The sequence below is a fragment of the Melanostigma gelatinosum genome (genome assembly GCF_949748355.1).
Source record: "Melanostigma gelatinosum genome assembly, chromosome: 23".
Lineage (NCBI taxonomy): Eukaryota > Metazoa > Chordata > Actinopteri > Perciformes > Zoarcidae > Melanostigma > Melanostigma gelatinosum.
The window spans coordinates 6,313,491-6,333,993 of NC_136656.1; the positions used below are offsets into that span (position 1 = coordinate 6,313,491).

At 44.3% G+C, this 20,503-nt stretch overlaps 1 protein-coding gene across 1 annotated transcript in view; it reads right to left on the reverse strand.

Moving 5' to 3' along the window:
• The window catches only part of arap2 (ArfGAP with RhoGAP domain, ankyrin repeat and PH domain 2), an 86,085-nt gene that overhangs the window by 34,108 nt on the left and 31,474 nt on the right, over window positions 1–20,503 (reverse strand). Inside the window, exons 11-14 of the mRNA XM_079295717.1 lie at window positions 15,646–15,845; window positions 11,255–11,340; window positions 10,803–10,985; window positions 6,845–7,019 (exon numbers count right to left, since the gene is read on the reverse strand). Of these exons, the coding sequence (XP_079151843.1) occupies window positions 6,845–7,019; window positions 10,803–10,985; window positions 11,255–11,340; window positions 15,646–15,845 (644 nt within the window). The remainder of the gene's footprint in view (window positions 1–6,844; window positions 7,020–10,802; window positions 10,986–11,254; window positions 11,341–15,645; window positions 15,846–20,503) is intronic.

Sequence of the window (20,503 nt, forward strand, 5' to 3'; positions counted from 1 at the left end):
CCTTATCGTTCTCAAATTCAATTAGCTTCAATTCTGGGGTTCAACTTTCTGCCGGAGCCTTGGCAATATCTCACAGATTTGTATCGTCACCACCCCCAGCTCTCTCATCAAGGCAAGGTAAAAGAGGTATAATTGAAACCACTTTTAATTGAAGCGACATTTCCACCCTTTGCTGACATCACCTCATCTCAAGGCCGCGTATCGCTCCGCAGAAACAATCAGTTCATTCAACGAGACGGCTTACTCTGAATAACGAATTAACTGCGTCCATATGCACATTAATGATCTTTGAATTACAGTAAATATTAGGAATTAATGAGCATAATCTGAAAAATTTAATAAAACGGATGTCATATATCACATGTAAGAACCTCAAGTAAGTATTTTTGTAAACGTATATTACTAAATGAGGATGAAATGATGAAGGTAAAGCCCACCAAAAGTTCAAATCTTAAGTAGATTTATACATTTAGGAGTGGAAAATGTTTTTATATAAAAATACTTCAAAAATATATTTATTTCCCCCCCAACATGTTTATGAGTAATGAAGACTGTAATGTCTAAAAATGTTATAAAAAAAACACCCAACAAATACACTGTCGCTCAAGATCAGTCTCGCTAGTAGCAATCAAATCAACACCAGCACCACATCTGGCAGGATGGAGGCATTTTTATTCACAATGATGTAGAGCCAATCAGCAGCAGGGTGACATAAAGCCTGGCTGACATTAGGGAGCAACATCTGTAATCTGGCTTTGAATCTACGGGGGACAGTGTGTCCGCCAACAGCAGCATCATCGATACATGGAATCTGACAGGATTTAATCAGCAAACTGCAGGGAAGTGAATCCAACACACACACACACACACACACACAGACTATTTTCCAACCGCTCAGGTTGAGAGAATGTAAATAAGCCAGTGGCTTGATGCTGCATCAGTTGTAACAAGGCTCTCTCTCTCTCGGTCTCTGTGTGTGTGTGAGCCTTCTAAACAGTCCCTCTGGGCCCCTAAAGCTGGACTCTGTTAAGATGGGACTGTGATGTCTGTGGGCGCGGCGGTTGAGAAGTCTGGCCCGTGCTGATTGGCTCAGTCCCCCAGCGAAGAGATGTGACATGACAGAGTGCTCAATTAGCCATCTGGTCGCCCACGGCAACGGTCACAAAGTGGTCCCCGACAAGCGGTGGACAGTGGGGTAATCGGCGCACACACACACACACAGTAAATAACACAAATGGCTAACATATGCAAGGCAAGCATGGATGAAATGTACAAGTCAGCTAAAGATAAGAGACTACCGTACACGGACTGTCATTCACATGGTTACAGACATGCAGCTATTCAGTGAGCTGTTGAGCCAGAGGCCACACACACATTTTCAAACTTGAAAATTAAAACCGTCCACACACAGACACTCCACCAGGGGAAACAGCTCCGTCAGAAAGACTCACCGGCTGCTTGTGACCTCCTGACCCTCCAATAGCCAAGTGTACGAGTTAAAAACATGCACGTCAACAACCTGGCAGAGGCTTGCGATGCTGCTAACAGCAGGGTGGAATGGAGACCCAAGACAAAACAGGGCCTCTGATTTAGTGTGTGTGTGTGTGTTGATGTTCATCTTTTTATTATCCACACAGAAAGCCGGCTGGATCAATTTTTAATGTGCCGCGAGATTTCAGAGATTCGAGGCGTCGGGGATGCTGGGGTGGCAACAATAAAACTCCTTTTGCCTCCAAATCCGCGGTGTGTCATTTAAGAAGAAGCGGGATGATGTCAACAGCGAGAGGCATTGCCGGCTTCGCTCGGGGTTTTTAACGGTAGAACGTCCTCTTGGGTGGAGTGAGGAGCTCCCATAAAACACAATTTACATGTTTACACTGCTCTGTCTACAGTTAGGACATTAGCTGATGCTCTTATCCAGGGATTTACAGGGTAATAGCCGGCAGGGGCTCACTGTCTTGTTGCAAGACACACAAGTTGTTGTCGTGAAGACATCAGATTGCAACCTTAAAGCTACCATTTGTGTTTTGTTTGTACGGTAAGCATCTTATAAATAGTTCTAATGGCACACGTTTTGGTTTGGTGACACGTATGGCACTGCTTTCTCCAAAGTATGGCATTCTAAAGACTTGCTTCAAAGCTGCACTCTTTCTTATTTGTATGTAAACAGTACATCAAATGAAGGTGCGTCACTTATAAACGCACAAATAAAACTTTACGCCCAATTTACACATTTCAACCAACGTACGTCAATATATATGAGGGTTCAGATACACGATGCAACTGCTGACATCTTTTAAAAATGTACCACATAACGTTTACAAAACTCAAAGCACTGATGTGAAAACTCGAATATGTTTTGACATCAACTGACTGGACCTGGTAGGAGTGTAGTTGGCATAAACGGATCCTGCATGTCTGTGTTCTGACATGCAGTGGCATGGAGCCTCAGTTGCTAATGTTACCCACCTGCAGCATTTAAGAACCAATTAGCAACGTGTCTTTCCAGTCCGACGGGGACCGGCGGCACCAGCACAGAGAGCAAGGCCATGTCCAAGCAATGAAACTTCTTTTCCGGAGTTAGGAAACTGTTCGTCGGCCAAACCTGTCCTCTGGGTCGTCCATTAACGCCGCAAACTTGGGACGTGACAGCGACACGCTGGCAACACCGTCGGTATACTAAGTTAGATTAGCCGGCAAGGTGTTGGAAATGGGAACAGTTTGGGTTTTTACAATGCCCATTTTGTTGTTAAGAGAATTTAAAATTAAGAGTCCATCAGATGTTGCTTTTGTCGAGACATAACTTCCAATTGATCGACGGATTAACGGGGGAATTGGGGGAGAAACTGCGTCCTTACAGATTGGTTTCCTTGACCACTTGGACAGTGAATTAGCATTCAAAAAGTGGCATCAACCATCAAAGTACAGTCTCCACAGTTGTGCGTGTCTGGTGTCATATCCATCACTGTGTTCAAAGTGGGAAGTGACAGGACAGACGGCGGTGACGGCACAGTTAGACGTGAATTGTGCCAAAACAGATTACCGCGAGACACGTTTGACGTTGGCAGTGTGTTCATTTTACAGTTTAGCTACAACAGCGCCCAAGATAAGCTAAATTAACCTTATATTAGATATTTTAATTAGTTTCCAATGTGGCTTATGAAGCTTCTCGAGTGCAACATATGGAAAACACACTGGACATGACAAATGATGAAGGAACCTAAAGACGTACAAGAACCCGCCTCAGTGGAAGCATTCGCCCTCGGGGGTGCCTGAAAGATGCGAATAGACACTGCCTCGGAGAGCTGCCATTGGCGTTATTTTAATGAAATCTGGGATGGGGGAAATATGTAAATGACCATGTATCCCAGGGTGCTATGGGGCGAGCGGGGCAGCTAGGTCCGTGGAGGCCCGCGTGCATGCATTTAGATGTATGCAGAGAGAGAGAGCGAGAGAGAGAGAGAGCGAGCTAACGAAGTAGCAATGCTCTGGCATCAGAGGACGTCCCAATGCTGGAGCTACAAATGAGCCGCTGTGGAAGGAAGGGACAGCGGCGAGGTTTCTGGGCGATGCAGGCTGACAGCTTTGTTTTCAGACACTACATCCGGGGGGAAATCGAGCGGCTTCTGTAGTTTTTATTTGTACAAATTGGGAGCGCGCTTCACACTGCGAAGGAGACGCGGCCGCAATGTTGTCCTCACACCGAGAGGCACTCCAATTCAGATTTTAGTTGTGAAGACTGAGAACTGTTCAGTCTGGAGATTGTTTATCGCCGTCTTATCTCAGCCTCCCACGGGGGGGGGGGGGGCGGGGAATTCGGTGAAGAACCATGTTGCCATTTCATTCAATATAGTTTCAGGTTTTACGGCACCATGTGGCGGGTGAACGAAGGCCCTGAAGTGCACCCTGGTTGGGGATGTGTGTTTTATGAGATGAAATAAAAAGAAGGGAGAATACTAAGCACACGGCCACCGCAGGTCCGCGCATAATGCCATGACAGCAGACGTCCGCTTCAAACGAAGAGGAAAGACTTTTATCTGTCCTTATGTCACCTCGCATGTGCCGAACTTTAACTGTAACCCGAGGCTTAGATCTCCTAAACAACCCCGCGCTCTGTTTTGTTCTTGCTATTGGCTGCTATGTTGCTCTCTTTATTCTCCTCTCTATCTTCGCTGTTTCAACATCAAGCTATACAGCAGGGATGGCGCCATGTGGGTATTGAATTGTTCCCAGCCTCTGCCAGACACAACCGCTGAAAAAGTTCAATTTTTTTTTGGTTGAATCAAAATTTTCACATGTCGTCTTTTTTTTTTCCCTGCAAACTCTGGGGGCTGCATGCACAAAAACAAAGGAGACGCCACTTTCCACAGCTTTGTGTGATGTGACAATGTGTCCGGCAGTCGGAAAATGTCAAACAGGGAATTTGGACAGGGTTTTGTGTGGAGCCTAATCTTTTCAGCACCACCATAATAGTCACATAGTCCATTTTTTTTCCCCCACTGTTGTTTCACAAATTGTATTTATTTACAGCTTTTTAAACCTGCTACAAAAGGTGCACATATACAGTCGTACGTTCGATCGTCGTAGTTAATTGGGTCAGTCAATACTCAATCGAGCCTCATAATATACTGTGCCAAAGAACTTCATAACCGAGTGTAGTGATATAAAGTTCCGGCTCCTTCGGGGAACAGAATATTGCACCATCAAAAAGAATGACAATGATTGGCATTTGTTTCCAAACTTAATTGAATCAAGTTGCAGACTCTTCATGCTTTACAAGCTTCACTCTGTATTTTGATGTCAGGACCACCATCTATTTTATTGACATTTAAGGTTTGTTTCCAGTGAGATGTTATTGAGTTCCTATTGTGACTTTGCCGTTGTAAACATTACGGTTGCTGCTATATAAACTACATTTAGCCTAGTTATATATTCAATGTACGGAAATGTAGAGTTAATATGCACACTATTAGTATTTGTTTCATTATTGTAAGTCATATCGTCATCGCAATATTGAGCAATGTTATCCCACATGGCAGATTTTCCTCATGCAGCGCAGGCATACTGGGCGCCAGAAGATCATGCGCGAGATCGCCCGCACAGCTCCGCAAGCGGGAAAACTCTGCTATCTCGGTCAATATTGCCTACAGTGAGGAATTATTTGCTTTAATTGACTACGTGTACCGCAGACATTGGTTGGACATCCTCATAAAAAAAAAAAAGGTGGAAAATGTTGGCTTTGTTGTAAACAAGACGCCATCTTTAACGTTAACGGCGCATCTGACCCCCGAGTGAACCTCGGTCCATCCTCGGTCCTTCTTGCTTGCAGTAGTTGGTCTGTTTGGTTGAACTGTTTGGTTTCTATAGGAAGAGTCCGGTTGGCTCCATATTTGTCTTGTTTTTTTTTTAATGATGAAGCACAACAACTTCCAGACACATAATGAGCGTATAGAGACTGCAAGTATGCTACACCTTTCCGATGGACAACACCACACACGCGTGAGTGAGTGTGTGTGCGTTTGTGTGTCCGTCCGTCTCTCTGGGTGTGTGTATTTTAGCACACCTCCAAGTAATGGCCATCACCATGCGACCAGGTGACCCAAGCTAGCAATTAGGAGTCCCTAACAGGCTTTGCACAGGACAGTGTGCACAGATGCAGCGCATGCATTATGTAAAAATACAGTCCCTGAGAAAGTCTGCCCCCCCCCGGCCAATGACCTCTCTCGCTCCTTTAATCTCATACATTCTCATCATCGGCCCCGTGTGCAACCGCACAAACAAAAGAACCCGTCATGAGGGAGCCGCACGACACATCTGTGCCGTGCATCCGATGGCGGGAAACATGAGGTGGGTAATACAAAGGAGAGCTGGGGGGAAATAGCAGCGAGAGAGACCAATTCATATTTATTGTTTTTACTTCAAACTTGCTGGCTTCAAATTTGTGGGTTGTTCTGCCTTCATTTCCTATTCATGGCAGCGGAAAAAAAACTAAAAAAACTGTGCTCCCACTGTGCTTTTTATAAACGTGGCGGCACAGCGGTGAGTAAGAGTTATAAACATGATTGCCTTGTTAAAGTATAAAGACAATGGGCTGAATATATGTGGCGCCGAGGGTTGTAAAGGTCCAACTCGCACACCTAGTTTAAAGGCCTCTCACTGATTTATTAGAGTTTGTCAGCTCCTTTTTCTGGTCGGTCCAGGAGAATTCATGAGTTATTCTGTTTCATAGCTACTTTCTGTGGTCTCGCATCTCACCTGGCTTGAACACCGGCCATGGGAAAGTTTCCTGTATTCTACCTGGAACTCCTTTTCTCTTCTTCAGTGAATGAAAAAGTATGCACAGTTGTGTTGAAATATAGTATTTACTTAGATGTTAGAGAGCCATAAGAAGTTGATTAAACGGCATTTTGTCTGCTCTAACTTAACCCACTAATGTTAGCATGACCAGCTAAATGCTAAATGACTGTAATGTAATGTAAGCAGCAAGTGCATATTTGAGATCATTTTGCAGAATTTTTTTTTCATGAGAATTAGATGGAAAAATGTCAGCAGAAGTGAGAGTTTTCAGCCAAATCAAGGAGTTAGCATACCATTACAGGATGCTTTTATTTTATGATATTATATTCTATTTTTTATTTTTCTCTGTATGTAATTTATTGACCCTAGGGTCACATTGTGTTTTTTATGCTTTTAAATGTCTGCTCTGTTAAGCACTTTGTGATGTTATGTCTGTGAAAAGCGCTACGATAAATTTCATTCATTAGCTAGCTGGCTACATCATACGTCATAGCAAACCGCAACAGGCGGGGTGTGACCTATAAGGGGGCTAACTACAGTTGCTTACCAGAGAGTTTGTTCTGGTGCAGGAACTCCATCTGCAGCCTCTGTCCAGCACGTTGGGCCAAGAGGTACGGCGTTGAGGAGGCGGGATCCCCAGTGGCGCACATAACATCTGCCCCACTGAACACCAGCGCCATGGTCTGCAGCACGTCAGGCAACACCACCGCTGCACACAGCGCCTGTACACACACGAAACGTATTTGTAGGATAATTCTGTATTTCCAATATGGACATATTTCTAACTCAGATGTCAAGGGCTTATTTTTATTGCCCGTGAATCTCATTTGTGTAAGTCCATCTGTCACTTGGTGTTTATTAGAGTGATTGACTCATAAAAGACTGAGTTAGTGCGGTCACCGCTCACTGCATTTCTAAGTAGCTTTTAATAAATTTCACATCCCAGACAATGGACGAGTGAAAAGCCCCGGAAATGTGCGCATGGTCTCACGTCCTCGTGGAGCAGAAGCCGCTTGCCGTCGCTCTGTGTGTGTGTGTGCCAGGTTGATAGAGGACAAAGTCTTTAAAGCGGCGTCACAAAACCATATAAAAGTTTAGAATCGAGTTCCGCCCGCTGATCTCGAAAGAGGAGTTAAAATAAGATCAAACTTCCCCGTGGGAATCATTACATCTCTAATCCCTGTGCAAAAAAAGGAATACAGCAAATAAGAACAGGACAAATGGGCCATATTAAACATAATGAAACTAACAGTTTCAAATTAGAAGAAGAGAAATGTGGGAAAAGAGGCATAAAACGAAATGAGTTGAGCAAATAACAACAGCAGAGCACACTGAGGCAACAGGGAATTCACGGAGCGAATGCTCTGTTCCAAAACATCAAGAGTGGGAGATATGTACAATATGACACTGACAAACAAGACAATGAAGTAGGAAACACAGAACCAATTTGACAATTTAAAGAAATTAGGGGTGTGTGTAGGCCGGTACTGCACACAATTTAACAGTTTCCAAAATTGTCAGTTGAAAAAAACTAACTTTTGTGCCATCTAATCCTAAATCCACAGAATAGTCAAAGTGGAGGAAGCCTGGGAGAAGCTGAGTTGAACCACAGCAGGTAGGCTGAGACACCCGTCAATCAAAGATATCTCAAACACTTCTCCATGACCCTGAATATCCTTTTACTAAACTAACATGTCCTTTAATTAAACAAACTTTTACTTCTATAAATACATGATGTTGAATTCCTCCTTTAAAAGGAGCAAAAACAACCACTTCTATATGTAGTGTGTGCAGACAAGCTTTGTTCAAACCATTCGCCGTTTCACACAGTGTGAAAGCCGAGCAAGATGTAAGAGTCCGACGGAGGAAAATAGTTTCTCCCTCTGTCTGCCGTCTGTCTCTTCCCATCAGTCCAGTCAATTGATGTGACATTGTGCACGATGACCCGCGACAAAGTGGATCAACAGCGGAGTCGAGTGGCAAATGGCGAGATTTTCAACGAGCAAACCTCTCCTTTCATCGGAGTCGGAAAGCTGCATCGATCGGCCACGAAACAAGCGAGATCAGTCTGGAAAAGTGAGGCGCGGTGAGGCTGCACACACACACACACACACACCAATAGAACCTGCCTTCCTACACAAAAAGACTTGCGAGGACTTTCCAAGCACACGGCTTCATCTATTGTTATCCTTGCGCATCGTTTCCGCAAAAAAAAGATTCATCTTTAACAACAGAAAATGCAAAAAAAAAGAAAAGGGATTTACATAAGATATCATTAGTTTAGTCACTTGCTGTTTCTGTCTCATTGGGAGACGGAGTCAGATTATGGCAAAATAGTCCCAAGCAACCTGGCCTTATTCTGCATCGTCTCTGGAAATGACCTTCCGTGTCACAGCAATTACTGCGGCCACGAGAGGGTTTGTGTGTGTGTCTGTGTGTGTAATGATATAAGAAGGTCCTCTGAAACCCCCCCCTCTCTAGGTCATGTGGCCTGCAGAGACTACGTGGAGGTCACTGGGATATGAGCTTTTAATGGGGAACACGGGACTAAGAAACGGCGAGAGAGCGGCATAGAGAGAGGGCATGAAATGAAGAAACCGGAAAAAAACCCCCATCTCAACAGAATAAGAGCGCGCGGCTTTGAGATTATGTAAGAGACATATTGGTGCCGTCGGGAATGAATCACTTCCTTTTAATTTCATTTCATTACTCGAATTGACACTGTAAACCGGTAATTGACTGCATGTGCCGAGTGAGTCTCGTGACCCCTGCGCCCATAAAACCTGTTAAAATGCCATCACATGATTTCAGAACGGCATGAATGTCAGTGAGGAAATTGCTCGTATCATTGTCTTTGTTCCAGAGACGAATCCCAGAGGAATAGGTTTTATATAGCTTTCATTTTTTTCATATTCATACTTGTATAATGGTAAGTAAGTGTGACACAAAACTGGAACGTGTCCAATGAGATTAGACTCAGTGTCCTTGTTAATGTTTAAAACACTTTTTTGGTATTCTTTTTTTTTTCTTTTTCCATAGGTTGAGTACGACTTATTACTTTTAGTTTAAGATGAATGAACTTGTTTTGAACATTATTTTAGCACACACACACACACACACACACACACACACACACACACACACACACACACACACACACACACACACACACACACACACACACACACACACACACACACACACACACACACACACGTTGAGCCATGGTGTGTGTAATGGTTGTACGACGCAATGATGCCGATTCAAATCAGTTGGGCCCATTTATAAAGGCAGACTTTCTTTCTCACTCTCATGCACACACACACACACACACCTCCATTGCCCAAACCCTTTTAGGCACCCACACTCTCCGTGGCTGTCACACTTCATCTCCTGCAAAAACCTCACACTATAACAGCAAATTCACATATCCTTAGTGGTGCAGCACATACATGTTCACATGCATGTAGACATCACACACTCCCAAATACACACACGCAAAAAGGCCAGCGAAGCCGTAATAAAACCAACCCAAGCGTTTCTGTTGTGGATCCTAATCCACTTTTCCACTTAGCTGGCTGGTATATCTCTTCCTTACCTCCCCCCTTCATTCCTTCTCTCTACATCTCCATCCCTCTCTCTCTCTCTCTCCATCCCTCTCTTTCTACACAAGAAAACAATACATGGAGGCTGATCTGCGTAAATGCTGACGCAGGTGGAAACTTCGCCGTTTGGAGGCTCAGTGCTTTTTAAGACCCTCTCTTTTAGGGGAAGCCAAAAAAACAACAGGCGCTTTCCTTTTTTTTTGCTGAAGTAATAAACCCGAAAACACAAACCAGAAGGAAAGGCCTCAGCGTCAACATGCTCGCACAGATCGATCCGACTCATGGCGCTGTTCTACCGATTGTCAAAAGGTCAGAAAAATATAGACAAGTTCAGACATGTTGGATTTAGCAAATGCAGTATGCCACGTACCACGATGGAGCTATTGTAGGTACCCACTTACTAATGCAGGTTGATGGACTTCTGCTGCACTTTGCACCAACCCGTACAGAAAAATATTGAGGTAACTAGAGGTATAAAAACTACTTTAAATGTCTAGAACGGAGATAGTTCTTGATGTTTTACTTGTTCACACGTTGCGGCTAGAGCTGAAGTATATGAGAGCTTCAAAGCTCAAAGTATGGCAGGCAAACAATGTTAAAGCAGAAAGTACATCTAAAGATATGCTGGTTGTTTGTTGCAAGTCAATTGCATGCTGGCTAACACATATAGGAACAATAGATGTGTTGGATATGAACCACAATGGCCGCCTAAAAGTTAAAAGAAGAGGAAATCAAAGCATTACAGATACACTCACGAACAGACTCGCTAAATACAAGACTTAAAGTCAATGAGACACAAGCTCGTCAAGGCAGTGAGGGAGTTCGGGAGGTGTAGATCTAGTGGACCGTTGGCGCTACTTGTACCACATCTGGTTTGAAGTGTCTTTATTAGGATTGTACCTGGTTGAGCTGCTCCAGGTCCTGAAAGCCCTCCAGCACCCTCCGGTACTTCCTCTCCCTGTACTTCCTGCGGATGAACGATGCGCGCTGCTCCACCGAAGCGCCGCTGTGGACTTCCTCCTCCAGGGGAAGATTAGCCGCCCAGAAACTGTTAGCGTTCTTGTTCCCCACCTCCAGGAAGAGCTGAGGGGGTTAAGGAAATTACAGGGGAGAATCATTTGTAGACACGTTAGTAGGGTTTGAAATAAACATCTGCCAAGCGCCAAATCGTTGTACCGTTTGTCTTGGCAACAAATCTTGTCGATTCGTTTTTCAGGTCTTCACTGTGTGTTTGACTTAAGTTTATAAATCCTTTGAAGCGAAGCAGAAGCAGTTCATTTTAAGACACTGACTTTCACATCAAGTGAGAACTTAATTAGCTCCCACTCATCATAAGACAAATCAGTACGTACCTCCACCAGCTCATTGCTCCAGATGCTGCTGTCCAACTTCAAGCTCCGCACTTTGGAAATACTCGGGCCGAGGGAGCGAAGTTGCCCTGGTACACAGGAAGACACGCGTGAGCTCAGAACTTCATACTAACCCTCGGGCTTATGAAGCCTTTTCTCAATTAGATGTATTCAAGAATGCGCAGCTGTCAAGGCTGCGCATTTAGTTCCTGGAAAAAAGAAAATAACATGTGCATATATGAACAGAGATCTCCACACGCCGATATCCAGTGATGGCGATGGAGTAAACAAACGGGCAGTTACCAGCCGGAGAAACGGAGCGTGACTGGAAGCCCGCTCTCTCACTCACAGCAGACATATTTAGTCCCCTCAGCACTCCTAATTGGAAATGAAAGCGCAGAACGAGGGCCATTAATTGCTAATGAATCATGAGTAATTCATTGTGTTTGTGGGTCGGCCTGTTTATTTGGGTGAACGAGAGGCTTCTAGGGTTGCTCGCGGCCAAAGACGGCGCCATACATGCATAATACATTAAGAAAGGGAAACGCTGTACGTGTGAATGCGAATTATTGTCCTGTGTGTGAAGCCGGATAATTTTAGATTTGGCATGAGCTCATTACTGTGCTCAAGTAGAGCAGCTGCCAGTTAGAATGTTGTGAGAAAAGCCGTCTTGACACAGATCTAGAGAGCACAGACGCCAGAAATCATTCAATTATTTGTATTTTTATTATTATATTGAAAAAACGAGGAAAAATCTGTTTGATAACTGTTAAACACCAGTATTCCTGAGGTGGAGTTAACATGTCTATGCTGAGCAAGACAAACCATTCCATTCATTGACTGGTCTGATTGGATCTGCTGGTTGCAACCGATTCATTCGTTGGTCAATTGACGCCACAAACAGTTGTGGGTCTAGTTCTTAAATATGATTTATGAATTGACTTGTGATTGATCGGACAGCAATCACTAAAGCTGAGTGTCCATATAGCGACTCCAACTGCCAGCTCCTTGTCACAAATGCTTTGAATTTACAGTTCATTTTTTAGTATTTATTAATTCATTAATTGGATGAAAATAACCGGCGATGGACTCTGCCAACAGCCATCGCTGAAAGCCCAGTGGCTGCATTAGTGCGTGAGAGAGGAATGCTCACTGCCTTCGAGACCACACGAGTCCAGCGTGACAAATAAAGTCCAAAGAGCGGCGATTCTGTCACTTTGGCCTGGAAATATTTCACTCCGGTTCGCCGCCTGCTACTGCATTTCTACAGCCGCGCGCCGTCCTCTGAGCCTTTACTGCGCCACAGGACCATTTTCACTTGTGTAAGGGTAATGAAGCTGAAAAAAGAAGTGTGCATGCGCCACCGGGTACACGGTGAGATCCTCGCATATAAATAGCCCCGTTGTAAATGTCTTCATCTTTCTGATGGACCCAAAGCAACACACACGCATATATAAAAAGGGCATTCCCATCACAGCCGCTCAGGTTTTCACCCCCAATTAAAGACTTTCTCTGTGACAGTTCGTGGAGCACTCCCCCCCCCCCATACTTGTGTGGCATTTTCCACTCGAGTCAGAAAGGAAACAAAGCAACGGGCACTGCATTTGTGCGATACCATGGCAACTGTTGCCAGCAGAAGAGTCTACAAGTTGCATCCTAGTTTGGAGGAGTTCTGTAGCAATGACGTGTGGTGGGTGAGAGGGGCCTCTCAATCTCTTGTCTTGGAGCAATGGCAATTCCCCGCTGGTTGGCCGGGTTGCATTGTGGGAGAAAGGGCAAAGAGAGGGAACACAAAGGAGAATGTAGAGGGACAGCTTCAGTTACTGAGGAATGTGGGTTTGACAAGGGCTTATGTCAAGACAATAATTAATGCTGCAACACTCACTTTTTTTTGTATTAACTAGGGATCACATGACTGTGTTTAATGTGAAAGGGGACACTTACAGTGACAAAGCATCATCCGACTCTACAGTTCTACGTTTTAGTGTCTTTCTGCTCATTGTTTTAACGTCCCGCAGATGAAATATTTTAGTTCAGTGCTGCTGTTCTTGTTATCCTGGTTTCCAGTTGCAGCTGTTTACAGATGTATGTAAATACCACCCGCCCAGCACTGTATAGCAGGGAGACAAAGCCGGCTACCAGCCATGGAAAATGGTGCAGCTAAACAGATATTTCCCCCGAGGTGGAGACCAAAGCAGAGTTAAAAAGAGAGTGGACATTGGAGTTACATTGATTGTGTGGCCACAAATATGCTAATGTTGCTATATGTCTGCTGGACGTGTGATAGGCAACTATTTATGAACACTTTATGCATATGAGCTTAATGAGAACCTCACTGGTTTTCAGTTTCTACAAAGTGACAGACACTATTTTTACAGAGATTATTTTTAAAGTAGCTCGTTAAAGTAGGACTCGTTCCCTCTGCAAGGAGACACTGTAGTGATGTCATTCAATACGTTTCCAGTAATGACATCTTTCTATTTGCGTTCTCACCTTCTGCTAGAACGGGAAGGAAAAAAATGGGCCAAACGCAAATGAGCAGAAAACGAACTCGTGTCTCTTAAAGTAATAAAAAAATAAAAACCGGAATATATTTTTAATATGATTGTTTTTGATCAGATTCATCTGTCTGCTAATATTCGTAATAAACACAATTATATTTGTTTTATGAAACTGAAAATAATGGGCAGTACTTCAAGTCTGCGTAAACAAAGGCGCACTATTGCAGTACATGAAGCTGCTCCACGTCAGAGAGTGAAGCTAAAGACTCTTAAAATTAATTCCGTCTCGGCATAAAAAGAGGAGAGACAATCTGGAATCATTTTCTACCATTAGTCTTCTCATTACTCCTTTCCCTCTCCCTCTTGTTCAGCATTTCTCTTTGTTGTCCGTGACACGGGAGCGCTAATTAAAAGCACGAGCAGTCATCGGTATTCCGAATGGACCGTCGTCTAATTTGAGGAGAGCGCGGTGCGAGGACGGCTTCCTCGGTGCAGATATCGCCCAGCGTGTCGACAAAATGTAATATTAAACACGGCCCGCAAATGAAATCATTTAAGGGTGTTTGAAAAGGGGATGTAGGATATCTGATGCGTACCAATTACATGGGCTTTGCAGAGGTGAGGTGGAGAATCGCATTAAGACGTATGACTCCGGGAGGATTCTCAGGCCTAGAGAAGATCTGGGGGGGGGGGGGGGGGGGGTAGGTATAGGAGAGTGGAAAAACCTCAAACCCACCAGGTATCCCTCCACAGCGGGCCTGGCTGCTGCTGCTGCTGCTGCTGCTTCTCTCTAATCATGTTTAGCAGGTCAAGAGGCAGTTTGGGATCCCTCAAGTTCTTGCCCGTGGCTTAATCTTTGTTGTCATTTCATCTAAGCCATCCAGTATTGCCAAATAGATTAGAGAGTCCGGAGGCCAGATGCCAACTCCCATAAGTGGCTTACCACCTGAGAACTTATTCCGAAAAGAGCCTCTGGGTGAGAGCACCGGCTCGCACAAACAAACAGACCACCCGTACCATAGGAATGCAGCATGGAGTCTTAATTATTCTTTCCTGGCAAGTTTTCTGCAAAAATGCGTATTAATCAACGGTAAAATAGTGCAGACACATGGTTCAAGGAGCAAACTTAATGATAATCAATTCCAATGAGTTAAATGGTGTGAGGTTCTAGCCAGTGCACAACAGGTCAACGGTTCATGTGGAATTAGTTCACAAGCACGCTCACAATAAAGCGTTCATGGAGAACTAAGTTCCAAGTAATACAGAATGAGCACACACAATTAACTTTGTCTGTATTTTTCCTATAATTAGTGGCAAATTACATTTTTTTTTTCCAGGAAAGTTCCAAGGAAATTAGAAAATGACTGACTGCTAAAATGAAGTGGTGTCTTGTTTGTCATCTGGCAAACCACTCGGGCTTATCTGGCTTCAACTCGGGGGTCTTTAAAAACTACCATAATGCTGCTGGCTTCCCACTCACACAATGCTCTGTGTTGAGTAATGGTGTAACGGATGATGTTCCGTAACAAGAAGCGATCGGTAAACCGGCATTAAAGCTTCATAGTCGCAAATCCCTGATACACTATGAACAGCAAATCCCTGAAATTGACTGGAAGGAAGGTTAGCCATGCTAGCAGCAACGCTGGCAGCAACGCTGGCAGCAACGCTGGCAGCAACGATGGCAGCAACGATGGCAGCAACGATGGCAGCAACGATGGCAGCAACGATGGCAGCAACTGTTACATTCAGTTACTTTATGATGATATGACCCCTACTTGGCGGGTGTTACATGTATTTTTTCTAAGTGCACTGTAAGAACATGCATGTTAAAAGAGTTCGCCTGCAGACTAAATATGGAAGCCAAGAATAGAGCGGTGTACGTGTGACCCTTACCTGCACACTTTTTGCAGACGACCACGCACAGATTGACGGACGCCCACTCCGGTCGCGGGGCGCGACAGTCGGCGCAGCTCCTGTTGGCCTCGTTGAACCAGATCTTCTCCGCCACTTCATAGTCGGAGAGCGTCTCGGCGATCGATTCCTGGACCGCTTCAATCCACTCCTCCTTCTCCTGTTCTGACTCGGCCGTGAAGCTGCAACAATTGATTTTTTTGCCACCACCACATGCCTCACAGTTATTGATTTGATTTGCGAGAGCAATTAAACAGCACAGTATCGCTTGGCAGGGTTATGGGGGGGGGGGGGGGGGTGCAGTATTTGGAGTAGTTTTGGGGAGTCGCTGAGTGTGTATGCCCGTGCGTGACCTTGACCTCACCTTGCACCACCTAAATCTATAAAATGCTGATGCAGGACATTTTTTTCCAGGATATTATTTCTATGTTAGACTACATTAGAAACGCTGATGGAAATGGACCACAAACACATTTCCAGCTTCAATATACACGTTTACAATAACCGTGTTTAAACATGCTTGTTCCATCAGGACTCGCATCGAGAGCTCTGCCAATTGTAAACCGTGCACTGTTGCGGTCACACGCTCGTATAATTGCTCAGATTTAGTGGCGATGCAGAAGCCTGTTTCCACATTTGCGTCGAGAGGAAGGCTTTGTGTGAATTGTCACCGCAGGAAATGGCGGAAATCCCACTTGTTCACAATTACAGAGGCTACTTTGTACGAGTATAATTTAAGTCAGAACACGGTGAAAGCCATTTACAGTTTGCGGACGCATTGGTAAGTGTAATGACTGCCCTGCTGTCACAGCAATTCACATGTAGAAGTCCAACGAGAAACCGAGTGACGCGTATATACTTTACACTGCCATTAAATCGAGCTCCCCTACCTCGACTACGGAAACAAAGTTTTTGCCTGAAGAGTACTGTAACGAAGCTTACTTTTGACCATGTGGTTGTGTTTTAAATCATGTTGAACTGGCTACATATCATCTACTCATTAAAGGGATGCAACCAGGGAGGTAAAACCAGCCATATTTCATATTCGGTATGAACTAAATATACACACAGCACACACAGACAGTGGATGCCTGAACTGTCATAGCTCCCAAATTGGGATTATTTCAAGCATTCACCTGTCTCTCAATCCATCTATGCACACACACACACACACACACAGAGAGGAACGACGGCTTATCTCCATCACTGTCAAATGAGCACTTATAGAAGATACTTGCACAGGTTTTCTGATGGAGAGGACGGTGTGTGAATTTTGACGAAGTTGCTGAATGCAATAAGTAAATCAAAAATCAGATAAATGTGTAAGTGTACGTAACAAGCAATCTGTGTGCGTGTGTCAGCTAAAAAAGGTGCAAGATCCAAGATCGGGAACATTTGGATTTCAGAACGTTACTCCAATATATCTTTACTTGTCAAATAGTTGTTTGCTGCTGTTATATTGTTCAGAATGTTAAATGCAGCTCCTTCAAATGAGTGAGGATAAGAGATGAATGCAGGCAGAAAGATCAACTGAGATGTTAAATTGTGAAGGAAAAACATAGAAAGAGAGAGAGAGAGAGAGAGAGAGAGAGAGAGAGAGAGTGTGAGAGAGAGATACAGACACAGAGAGACACAGAGACGGACAGAGTGAGAGAGTACTAGCTTGACTGGAAGCAGCACTTTGAAAGGATAAATGGGACCACTGGTCTCCATGGCAACCAGTGTAAAGTCAGACAGCACATCCTCTGCCGCAAGCAGAGGATGTGCACCGGGCCCGCCTCGCCAGGTAACCCTGCACAGATCGATAGGTCGATTGGGTTCAGCTGTTCCGGGCCCACCGGACTCTGCCCGGGAACCGTGGAAAGGCATGACTGCTCACATCGTGTGCTGAACTCCAACATGGCCTCCGAACCCCACAAAAGGAGCAACGGGGGGACAGGAGTCAGCACCAGAATGTGTGGAGGGTCCCAGGCCACCGAGTTTTAGACATGAAGTGAAGGCTGGTCTCACGTGAGCCCGCTAAAAGAACTACAGCTCTAAGGACAACAGGTGGCAAAGAGGAAAATATCAAATACAAGAATTATGAAAAGAAAGGTGGTTTTACAACAACAACGACATTGTTTCCCCGACTGTAGTTCTGACTAAAATATTTGCAAGCACTTCCTTTCACAAAAATTACAACTTTCAATTCCATATGTTGTTGAAATATGTAAATCACCCTCACAATCATCTGTCAGCTCCTTCCCCGACTCACACTACAATTAAAAGGCTCTCGTGTTTCTCCAAGCTGATATGATGCAATATATTTCTACACAGATGTGAAGAATACAGAGCAAGAGTCTCTATTTACTGATTGTTTCAAGGAATAGTTTACTCATAGTTTAAACACTCACCGAGAGGAGAAGATCGATATCATCTCATACCTGTCCGATAAATAAAAGACAGGAGATGCTTAGCTTAGCTTAGCATAAACACTGCAGACAAAGGGAAACGGCTAGTCCGGCTCCGCCCACAGGTAAGAACAGTAGCAAATCAGTTCATGGTGAGGGGCAAAAAAAGAAACAAGTTACTCCAATCCAACTTTAAAAAATATGTTCCATCAATCTCTACGACCAAAAATATAGCCTCTGGAAATAATTGCACGATGTCTTCAGAGCTCTGAAGGAACTTTCTAAAGCCTGAGAAATGACCCTGAAGAAGTCATCAGGGGAGTGTAAAGGTACATAACTGATAACCTGGTTGCATTATGGGTAATGTAGGATCCAGAGTTTTAGGACATCGGCCCATGACAGAGACTAAACATCTGTTTATCTCAGCCTTTGCTGCTTGGATTTTGACCATTATTTACTGCGAGTGCAACACTAAACTGCTTAAGTACCCCAGACAGAGCAGGATGTGGATGCTCTTTAGTTCCACAGTTGACCTAATGTTGACAGAAAATCGAAATTATGGATACGATACCAACATTTAGGAGATCATCTCGTCCTGGACATGAGAAAGACACAACGGATCTAACCCCGTCCACACAAGAGGAGAAGAAATTCCAGGAAAACAAACCTTAAAAGGGTAATGTTGTCCAAAGTCTAAACAGTACAGACTTTGTGGTTTCCTGCTGCCGCCTTGATACAATGAATTGAATGAAAGCGGTGCGTTTGTGCTGCTCACGTCTTTAGAAAATGATATTTGAAAATCGTAATGGCAACATGTCCTTCAAAAACAATGCCCTTCCCACTCCAAAGACCTTGCTGAGCTCCAAAAGGTTGAAAAATGATAATTGCGAAACGGTCCGAGTTTTTCGACAGACACACCAGGTAAACACAAAACAAAAGGTGGATTTTCTCCAACATGCCCTTGAGCTAGGCATTTATCTGCAGCAGAGGTGCTTTCTGATCAACAGCTAAAGGTTTCTCTTTTCTTCAAACTTCAGTGTCTTTGCACTCCTCTCCCCCTCATTGTCATTCTCTCGGCTCCAAAAAAAAAAAAAAAGAAACTCTGCTATTGCATCTAGCACAGCGGGCTGAACGCTCTGTCCATTTAACAGCAGCAAAAAAAAACAACAGCAAAGCCAAAGTGAGTCTCCACAGCTTAAAGTGATTAGATGAGTTTCTCACTAATCCCCACCTTGAGCAGGTAGGGGAACGCTCCCAGGGCTACCAATCGATTTTATCCACACACACACACACACACACACACACACACACACACACACACACACACACACACACACACACACACACACACACACACACACACACACACACACACACACACACACACACACACACACACACACACACACACACACACAATAAAACCCTTTCAGCAATCACCTCATCAAAACAATTCAGGAGACCTGAGCTCATTTTAATTCCACCTCTCTCTTTTTCTTCTTTTTTTGTTCCACACAAAATGGCAATTCCGTCCAACGCATTAACGAAGCTGCCAAACGAGGGAGCTGACACAAACAGATCGATCGCACATACAACAGACAGGTAGAGGAATGGATTGGGGGGGGGGGGGGGGGTCCTTACACGATGGGAAGGGGTAAAAGAGAAAGAGGAAAATAGTGAACAAGCGGTACACAAACAGACAAGGCGTGCTTTGTCCAGGCAGCTGTGACGGTTGTATTCTAAAAACGGGCCATTAGTGCACAAACAAAGCGGTGCGCTTATTGATTGTTGACCCTCGGGGACCCTCCAGAGGCACAGGTTACCTGCTGCATGGAGCACCCAGGGGAGATGTTTAAAAAAAACACATATCAATAATTAGAGATTTTTGTACAGGTACGACAGGAGAGCACAGAGTGCTACCAACATGCAGCCACTACAAGCTAACGAGGATATTCTCTTTGTCTCGTTAGAGCCGAGTCCCGACTTTGTGCTTTCACAATTTATAAATTGGGCTTTTAAGTGAAAGTGAATCTTGCTGAATAGTTTCAAAGCACTAACCGCAGCAGTAGTATTTTTTTGTGCGCGACACCGAGGTCACGTTCACACCTGGAGTTACAAAGGACGTTCACACAGACTTTACAGCACTTCACAAACAAAGCCAGGCGGTGTGAACATGAAGTCGCGTGGGCTGCAAGTGTTTCTTGTTTTTTCCTGTGTGAAAAGAAACTGAACCTGAGGGGGACAAGGTTTAGCAAACTCATCCACTATAGCTTTGATAAGGCTCATTATGCCGTAAGATAGTGACAAACTTGATCCAGATGTTTGGGCAGCTTTCACACAGACTCAAAGCAAAAAGAAGCAGGTCAGGTGTGAACTAACGCACGGGACAGACATGTCCCTGATCATTCAGGACTGGAATGGTCTACTCTGTGCACTCTGGCAGTTTCTAT